The 9,716-nt window shown below is 50.7% G+C and overlaps 1 protein-coding gene across 1 annotated transcript in view; it reads right to left on the bottom strand.

The window, feature by feature from the left end:
* The window catches only part of FEZ1 (fasciculation and elongation protein zeta 1), an 11,389-nt gene extending 3,372 nt beyond the window's left edge, over nt 1-8,017 (bottom strand). Inside the window, exons 1-4 of the mRNA XM_026863560.1 lie at nt 7,677-8,017; nt 3,940-4,036; nt 2,673-2,759; nt 1,762-2,126 (exon numbers count right to left, since the gene is read on the bottom strand). Of these exons, the coding sequence (XP_026719361.1) occupies nt 1,762-2,126; nt 2,673-2,759; nt 3,940-4,036; nt 7,677-7,951 (824 nt within the window). The 5' untranslated portion in view covers nt 7,952-8,017. The remainder of the gene's footprint in view (nt 1-1,761; nt 2,127-2,672; nt 2,760-3,939; nt 4,037-7,676) is intronic.
* Nucleotides 8,018-9,716: the final 1,699 nt, after the last annotated feature.

Here is a 9,716-nt window from a genome sequence, read left to right as displayed (position 1 = left end):
AGAGAGATCTCGAGGGGCTGGAGCGAGGGCAGAGGAGGGCAACGAGGCTGGGGAAGGGCCTGGAGAATAAATCCTGTGAGGAGCCAGGGAAGGAGCTGGGAGTGTTCAGTGTGAGGAGGAGGAGGCTGAGGGGAGCCCTCATCCCTCTCTGCAGCTCCTGACAGGACATTGCAGAGAGGCCGGGGCTGGGCTCTGCTCCCAGGGGATCAGGGACAGGACAAGAGGGAACGGCTGGAAACTGCCCCAGGGGAGGGTCAGGATGGGCAGGAGGAGAAAATGTTTCCCAGACAGAGTGGTCAGAGTGGAACAGGCTGCCCAGGGAGGGGGGAGTCCCCATCCCTGGGGGGGTTTAAGGGCCGTTGGGATGAGCTGTGGGGGGATGTGGGGTAGGGGAGAACTTGTAGAGTGGGGCTGAGGGTTGGACTCGATGATCCCGAGGGGCTTTTCCAGCCTGAGTGACTCTGTGATTCTGTGAGGGTGATTAACGGATTAACGGGCAGCCCCGGGGCAAGGGGTAACACCGATTGGTCCAATCCCTGACTGGAGCCAGTGCAATCAGGAAAACGCACACTCATTCTGAAAAATGCGTTGGGCAATTAGTGCGATGCAGGCAGAAATGATGAAGCTGCACAGGGTGACCCAAGGGCTGCCCGGAGGGACTGGTGAAGCACCAGTGCAGTAAGTGCGACCAACACCGCGGCCGGGGCGATTGGCGGGATGCCCGGTGCAATTAACGTAGTGCACCCCGAAGTTTACAAAATGCCTTATTACAGTGGGACACGCAGTGTAATTAAGGTGCTGGGGGTGATTAGCGGGATGTCTGGTGCAATTAGTGAAATGTACCACACAAGAAATGAATCACCTGGTGCAATGAGTGACATACCCCGTGCAACTAGTGACACACACAGTGCAATTAGGGAGATGCAAAGGAACAAAGTATGTAACTGGCGAGGCACAGAGTGCAATTATTAAGACACAGGGCAATTAGTGTATGGCCCAGGGCCACTGGTGAAATGCCGAGCGCAGGAAGGTTGATGGGGATATGTCTGTCTGAGACATGCCAGTGCAATTAGTGACATGCTAGTGCAGTTAGTGACATGCTAGTGCAGTTAGTGATATGCACTATGCAATTACCAGCATGTCTGGGGTAATTAGTGATATGCCTGTGCAATTAGTGACATGCTAGTTCAACGAGTCATACACCATGCAATTACCAGCATGTTTGCAGCAACTAGTGATACACCTGTGCAGTTAGTGACACGCTAGTGCAAGTGAACACATGCTACATGTAGTGAAATTCCCATGACAATTAATGAAATGCACAGTGCAATTAGTGAAACACACCCTGGAACTGTTAAAATGCATCGTGTGATTAAGGAGATACACCGTGCATTTACGGGACCAGCAATTCATAAACATTTTGTGCAATTACTGCAATGCTCCGCATCATAAATGACATGCCCTGAGCAATTATGGTGCTGCCTGGACTCATTACGAACACGACCCATGCCGTTAATGAAAAGTTTAGCATTTGGTGCATTTAGTGGCACGTAGAGAAACGTCCCCTGCGCTGCACGGCGCAGTTAAATGCATGCTGCATGGTGCTCCTGGGGAAATGCATAATTAGGGAAAATCCATGGATTTAGGGACATGCCTGGTGTACCGCACATACAGCAGCAATTAGTGTGTTTAGGGGGAGCAAAGTGCTCAGCAAAATGTACAGTGCTCTCAGCAAAACCCCGGGTGCATGTGAAGAAACACTAAAAACAAGATCCTCGCAGGCCTAATCTTTTGCCAAGAACCCCCGCTGGCCAAACGGAGTGCGAAGAGTGGAGCAAGCCAGGCCCCGAGAGACCCAGCTGTCTAATTCGGTTGGAATTGCCCCAGTTCTGGGGCTGGATTTTGCTGGCCATACCTTCATGGGAGCAGTTGTTGTTGAAGGCAGGGGAGAAAGCACGCAGCTCACGCAGGAGGATGGGCTCCGTGCCCCCGCCACTGCCTTTCCCTTCAGCATCGGTCTCTGTTTCCTCATCCTCCTCCTCGTCATCCTCCTCATCCTCATCACCCTCGGGGTCGGCCTCGGGGTCAGGCGAGCTCTGCATCAGCTCCTCCAGCTCCTCGATGACCTGCAGGGCATGAGTGTCCTCCATCTGCACCCCCATCCTACCTCCATCTCGCACCTACGCCGGGCAGCCCACAGCTACACCCTGCACCCGCATCTGCCACCTTCTCCCTTCACCCCTTCTCCCTTTCATCCTCCTGCGTCCTGCTCCCGTCACTCTGCACCTTGAATCCTGCACCCTCACCTCCTCCACCCAGCACCCGCACCCCAAACCCGCCTCCACGTCCCCTTCCCAGCACCCACACCCCACACCCGCCTCTCGCCTCCGCGCTGCCTCCTGCCACTCCATCCCACCTCTGACCCCCGTTTTCATCCCTCAATCCATGCCACCCAGCATCCAACACCCCACCTTCCTATCCGCACCCGAACCCCACATCAGCACCCACAACCTGCACCTCCACCTACATCCAAATCTCCATCCCAGGCCCTCCATCCTACATTTGGCCTTTTTTGGGGCTTTCAACATATGGCCATGGGGCTGGGGTGGGCTGAGGCCATGCTGGGGGGCTAAAGCCTGGCTTTTGGGGAACACGCAGGGGGCCAGGGGTACCTGCTCAGCTGTCAGCAGCGGCTCCTCATTGATGCCCGAGTCTTGCTCACTCCTCTCAGTGAGCTCCTCCTCCTCCTTCTCACAGAGCTGCAGGAGACATAGGCTGGGTGGCCTTGGTGGCACCACAGGCATGGCCTGGCACAGGCACAGCCCCAGCATGGCCCTGGCATGGGGAGAGCCAGCAAGGAACCACAGCTGGGGGGGGACATGGTGCTGGGGGTGACTGCATGGGGAGACATCGGCTGGGGGCACAGATGGGGACGTTGGACAGGGAGATGTTGGATGGGGTGACACTGGATGAGGGCACTGGGTGCAGACATTGGATGGGGACATTGAATGGAAGGATGTTGGGCAGGGACACTGGATAGAGGTGGATGGAGATGTTGGATGGGGAAATGTTGGACAGGGATGTTGGAGGGGACTTTGTCTCCTTTCAACACCTCCCTATCCAATGCTTCCCTGTCCACCATCTCCCTCTCCAACATCTTCAGCATCCCCATCCAGTGTCCTGCGCAGAGATGGATGGGGAGACACTGGATGGTGAGTGGCTGGATGGAGACATTAGACTGGGAAGTTGGACAGGGAGAAGTGCAGATGTGTTGGATGGAGAGATGTTTGGATTAATATACTGGATGGGGACACTGGATGGGGAGGTGTTGCAGATGCTGGATGGAGAAGATGGGGATGTTGGATGGGGAGGTGGTGGATGTTGATGCTGAATGGGTCAGATGGAGACACTGGATGGGGACATTTGATGGGGAGATGTCAGAAGGAATGCTGGATGGGGAGATGATGGATGGAAATGTTGGACAGGGAGGCATCTTCATTTTTACCACCTTTCACAGTCTGTTTCACCTTTTTAGCAGAAAACCACCCAAGAAATTGACTTTTTCTTTTTCTTTTTACTTTTCCCCTTTAGCCACAGGTTGCATAATATTCAAGTGGGTTAAATTCAGTGGATTTTGAGGCATCTTTGCAGCCCTCCCACAACCCAGAAGACATCTATGTTGAGCTAAAACTCACTCCAATGAAGAAAACACTACTTTCTGCTCCAGAAAATACACCACCTCATGCCTGGCTTGGAGGCAAAGACCAGACTGACAAACCAAACACTTAATCTTGCCCATTTCAGTGTGGTTTCACCCTAAAATGTTGAGTAGTCTGCAGTGCTCTCATGGTCGCTGGACCTTGGGGCTGATGGACAGCTGTCAATCATCAGCAGGGGGTCATGCAGGGACAAAGGGGGTTTGGGGAGCCACAGCCGTACCTGGGGGTCGGTGCTGTCGGGGGCCTCAGCCCCGGGGAGCAGCCAGGGTCGGGGTGAGCCCCGGGGGGCGAAGCCATCGGTGAGAGCATCCCAGACCCTGCAGGGAGGTGGGTGGTGAGCGCTGATCCCAAACTGTTGCCTCCCAGAAAACCATCCCAAAACGGCATGTTGAAGTGCCTCAAAACACCCCAAAATACAGCCCCAGAAACACCCTGAAACGTCCTCAAAAAAATCCCCAAACACCACCGAAATGTCCAAAAAATCCCCAAACACCCCAAATGATGTTCTAGAAGATCCCAAATGCTGCCCTAGCAGACCCCAAAGCTTCTCAAAATATCATCATGAGATACTGCCCTGAAATACCCCAAAGTACCCAAAAAAGCTGTCCCAGCGCTTGAGACACCCCAAATGTAATTTTGAAACGTTGCCATCAAAACATGCCCAAAAAGGCCACTGTTAATGTCCCAAAATGTCTCCAGATGCCCCAAAAGACACTCTGAAATGCCCCAACATGCCACTCCAAAACATCACCATGATGCCCTGAAATGCCCCAAAACATCCTGAAAAGCTCCCAAAGCCGGAGAAACCTCCCAAAATGTTATATTAAAACACTGCCCCAAACCCCAAGACCCTATGAAAGGCCACAAAACACCTCAAAATGCTGACCTGGAACACCCCAAAATACTCCTAAAGGTCCCAAAGCTCCAAAATGCACTGAAATGCCCCAAAATGCCATCCTGAAACACCCCAAAATGCCCCCCATGCTCCAAAACTGCCACCTTGAAACGCTTCACACCACCACACCAAAAACCCCCAAAATGCTCCAAAACATCCCCAAATGACGCCTTTGTACATGCAGAAATACCCCAAAATTCTGAAATGCTACTCAAAATGCCCCAAAATGCTGCTCCAGAGCACCCTGAAACATCTCAAAATGCTGTCTTGAAACACTGCCCACGAACACCCTAAAATGCCTCTAAAAGCTGCCCTGATACCCCAGAGAAACACCCCAAAATACCACTGTGATGCTCCAGAACAAACCCCAATTGTCCAACACCCCAAAATGCCCCAAAACTCCCCCAAATGCTGCCCTGAAACATGCTGAAATGCCCCAAAATGCAGTTCCAGCAGCCCAAAATGCCACCATGAAATACCCCAAATTGTCACCTTGAAACAGCCTTGAAACACCCCCAAACTGCCCCAGAACTCCCAAAAATGCTTCTCTGAAACACCCCCAGACACCCCGATACACCCCCAAAAACTGCTGTGACACCCTGAAACAACCCCAAACCTCCAAAACACAGCCCAGAAACACCTAGAAACAACGCCAAAACTGCCCCAAACCATGGCCCTGATACCCCAAAATGCACCAAACCACCCCAAAAGTACCCTGAACCCCCCTAACCCCCCCTCCTCTGCCTCACTATTAGAGATGCCCAATTCTCCTCTGGGGGCTGGACCGATTTTGCCTAATTTCACCCCAAAAATGGTGCATGGGGGAGGGGAGAGGGAATGGAGGGAATAAGGGAGGGGGGAAGGGGGGAAGAAGGAGAAGACGGGGAAAAAAGGGCAAAAAGGGGGGAAAAATGGGGAAAAGTTGTGGAAGGGAAAATGGAGTAGAAAGGAAAAGGAAGAAAAATGAGAAAGGAGGAAAAGAAGGTAAAAGGGGGAAAAACGGGAAAGAGAAAAAGGGGGAGAAAAGGAAAGATGGGAAAATGGAGAATAGGGGAAGGAGGAAAAGGGCTGAAAGAAGGAAAAAGGGAAAAATGGGGAAAAGTGGAGAAAATGGGAGAAAGGGAGGAAGAGAAAAAATGGGAAAAATGGGAGAGGAGAGCTGAAACCTGGTGACATCAGGAAAAGTCAAAATGGAGAAAAAGATCAAACACAGGGAAAAAGGTAAAAAATGGGGGTAAAGGCACGAAAAGAGATTAGAAAATCTCTCCCCATTTAATGCAAACCCACCCATTTTCCCACCACAAATGGCATTTTTAGTCCAACACGTTGCCTCATCCACGCACATCCCGATTCCCTCCAAATCACCCCAAAAAAGCCTGCCCCACTCCGCCCCCAAAATGCTCTATTTTGGTATTTACCTCATCTCCCTCCTCACCTGATCTTAATTTCCCTCTGAATAACATATTTCACAAATTAATGTATACGTCTAAAACCCCCCTATATTCCTATTTTTAACAAAAATGCAGCAAAAAAAGGAAAAAAACCCCGTGATTATCCCCCCCCAAACTTGCTTTTTTTCTGCTCTTAAAGAGCCAGCACCCTGCAGAGTCAGGCAAGCTGCAGCAGCAGCAGATTTCTGAGTTAATTATGGCAAGAACTGGTTAATAATTAGGGAAATTCAGCATCTTTAAGGCTCCAGCCCATCCCCCGCCCGTGCACACAGGGCTCATTCAAGAAGGAGCAGAAAAAAAAAAAGCCCTGTTTTGACCAAACTGACCCAAAAAGACACAATAAGCAGCACAAAGCAGCACAGCGAGCCGGCTGCCGGCGACAGCGCCACACTCCCGGCACCGGGCCAAAATGCATTTTTCTCTGAAAAACCATCAATTTGGCCAATTACGAAAAGCAATTCAGCCTCAGCGGGTTTTGGTGAAAAAAAAACAAAGCCTGAAACAAACAGATTTGGGGGCTTTTGGGCTGAAAACAACCACTTTGCATGGTGAAAAATGAGCATTAGGAATGGCAGCCTGGGGAATAATCCCAATTATACACACAACAATTCTGTTAGAAAGGTGTTAAGGCATAAATATCGCTGAAGAAATACAAAAATTGGGGGGAAAAAATCTCCTTTTGCAATTAGAAATAAAGCTTTTTAATGAAAATCTAAGATTTTAATGCAAATGCCACTATATTATGGCAGGGCTGGGGGGATTTTGCCCCAGACTGGCTTCCCCCGGCTTAGTGCAGAGCTTGCATGTTGCAATAAGGCTAAACTCTACTCACACCTTACTCAAGGTTTACACTCACCCCCCTGGGGGCTCTCCTCACACAGACTGAGCCTGCTGGCCGGCTGTCACCCTCTGCAATGTGACATGGGGCACCCCCCTGTGCCCCCTCCTAGAATGCTAGACAGCTACTCCAAGGATCCTACACAGCTACTCCAAGGTGCTGCATGATCACGCCACAGCACGTGCATGTGGTGGAGGTCTTGCAAGCATGTAAGAAGGTGCAGTAGGCCCCAGAGAGGCATTACACATAGGATACTACACTGCTACTCTGATGTGGTACACAGCCATGCTGCAGTGGGGCAGCCTGGCCTGCATGCCATGGGAGGGGGCGTATCTCATGACCATGCAAGGAGGCACGCAGGCCCAAGGGTGGCCTACTCATAGGATATTACACAGCTGCTCTAAGGATCCTACACAGCTACTCACAGAATACTACACAGCTACTCCACACTGCTGCATGACTATGCTGCAATGCAGGGGTCTGAGCTGCACGCGGGGTGTACTATGTGGCGGCACGCAGATCGCGAGGGAGTCCTTACTCACAGTATATGACCGCGCTACTCCTGACGTGGCGCATGACCCAAGGAAGTGTCCCAAAGGTGCAAGAAGGCACACAGGCTGTGAGGGGGTTTACTCACAGGTTACTACAGCCCTGCTTTGATGTGGCAATAAGCAATGCAGTGAGCCAGTCTGCACTGGAGGTGTGGGGGGGGGAGTATTTTGCAAGTATGCGAGGAGGCATGTGCCCCCAAGGAGTAGTGGGGCTTTACTCACTCCTCATCCTGGAGGCGTTCCTCCTCCTCCTGCGCTTGGAGACGCCCCCGCACAGGGGCCAGACCCTCGGTGGCAGCATCGTAGTTGCGAAAGCAGACGGTCAGCTTCTCGTCAAACTCCTGCACCAGGTCCTCCATCGACTTGAAGCTCATCATCTCGGCCGAGAAGCTCTCCAGCTCCGCCAGCGCCGGGTCTGCCGTGCGCTGTGGGGTGCCCCCATCGTCCCCGGGGCCCTCCTCGAACTCCTCCTCCAGGCTTACCAGGGGTGCCTCCATCCTCCTCAATGCCACCGCGCCGCCTTAGCTGCAGGGAGAGGGTGCCTGTGAGTAGCCCCTCACAGCTTACAACACCAGGGCCCCCTGTTCCCTTTGCTGCTGCCATGCTGGCTGAAACCCTACTGCCAGACCTACTGAACAACCAGCAGTATCTCTCTAGTATCCTAGTAGTATCCCAAGAGCATTTTAGTACTGACCTCAAAGCATCTTAGCAGCACTATAAACATATGCTGATATCCTAACATATAGCTATTATCCCGACATAATACTAGTTGTATTTTACTAGTAGCAACAAAGTGTTGACAGGGGCACAAAAGTATCTTAGTGCTACCCTGATAGTATATAAGAAGTACCATAACACTACCTTTTTTACTGAACTGGTAGTATCTTAGCAGTGTCCTTATACTATATCACTATCTTAGTAGTGGCCTGAAAGTATCATACTAGCATCAGTAATGTACTGACTATCCCAAAAGTTTGAGTGTTGCCCAGATAGTATCCCAGAAGTATCTTTTTTAGTGCCCTTGTAGTATCTCAGAAGTATTCCACTGATATTTTTTACTAGCATCCTGACAGCATCCTACTAAAAGTATTGTCCTAATAGCACCTTAGCAGAATATCCTGCGAGTATCATGATAGTAACCTGATACTTAGTAGTATCCTAGTAATGGTCCTGTAGCACCATTACTAGGATATTACTAGGTATCTTAGCAGCACCCCAATAGTACTGTGAAAGTATCTCAACAGTATCCTTGGTGTATCCAGGCAGTATCCTGATAACATCTTAGTAGCATCCTGATGGTACATTTGTGCTACACCAAGAGAGTATCCTAGTAGTAGCCATGGAATAGCTCAGAATTGCCCTGATGTTGTACTAGCACAGGTAGGAGTATCCTGATACTATGTCAGGAGCATTCCAATAGCATCTTAGTTACATTCTAACAGTGCCATGATAGTATCACAGTAGTATATGAGCAGTGTCCTGATAGGATCCTAATAGTGGACTAATGGTATATAGCTAGTATTTTAGTAGTGTCCTCATAGTATCTTGGTAGTGCAATGCTATTAAATTATTTTATTATTTACTCAAATATTTATTATTTTATTGTTAGTAAGATAATATCTTAGTGCCATGTAACTATGCAGGAAGCAATGTAACTGTATCTGTAGTAGTATCCTGAGAGTACCCTGGTGGTACCTTCCCAATAGTATCAACCCTGGAAAGATGCTGGAAATCTTAGTAGTGTCCTATAGCATCCCAGCAGTGCCCTGATAGTATCTTAGTAGCATTCTCACACTATACCAGTAGTATCCACATGCCAGTATCTTAGTGCCACCCTGAAAGTGCCTTAGTACTGACTGTGGAGTATCCTTATAGCATTTCAGTGAACTCCTGATAGCATCTTAGTAGCATCCCAGTAGTAACTTTAGAGTATCTTGGCTGTGTCTTGACAGTATCTACTACTGCCTCACCACCCTACTGAGAATATCCCAGCAGTACCTGAGCAGCAGCCTCATAGGAAGCAAAGAGTAACCCAGTAGTAAGGCAGCAGTAAGCCAGTCGAGCTGCCCCTGCCCCAACCCCCTGACCTGTCATGTTTCCCCCGGGCAGGGGGCACAGCGCAGCAACACGCCGCAGCTTTTGGGGCAAAACCTGGTCAGACTGGGGCTCTGAGCGCCGCCCGTGCCTGCACACGCACCCCCCCTTTTCCAGGGCACCCCCAAATCGCCAGCACCCCCCGGCCGCGCGCACGCACCCCCAAAA

Source organism: Athene cunicularia, assembly GCF_003259725.1.
Source record: "Athene cunicularia isolate RWA chromosome 24 unlocalized genomic scaffold, athCun1 chr24_part1, whole genome shotgun sequence".
Taxonomy (NCBI): Eukaryota; Metazoa; Chordata; class Aves; order Strigiformes; family Strigidae; genus Athene; species Athene cunicularia.
This window is presented reverse-complemented; position numbering and strand designations above follow the sequence as displayed.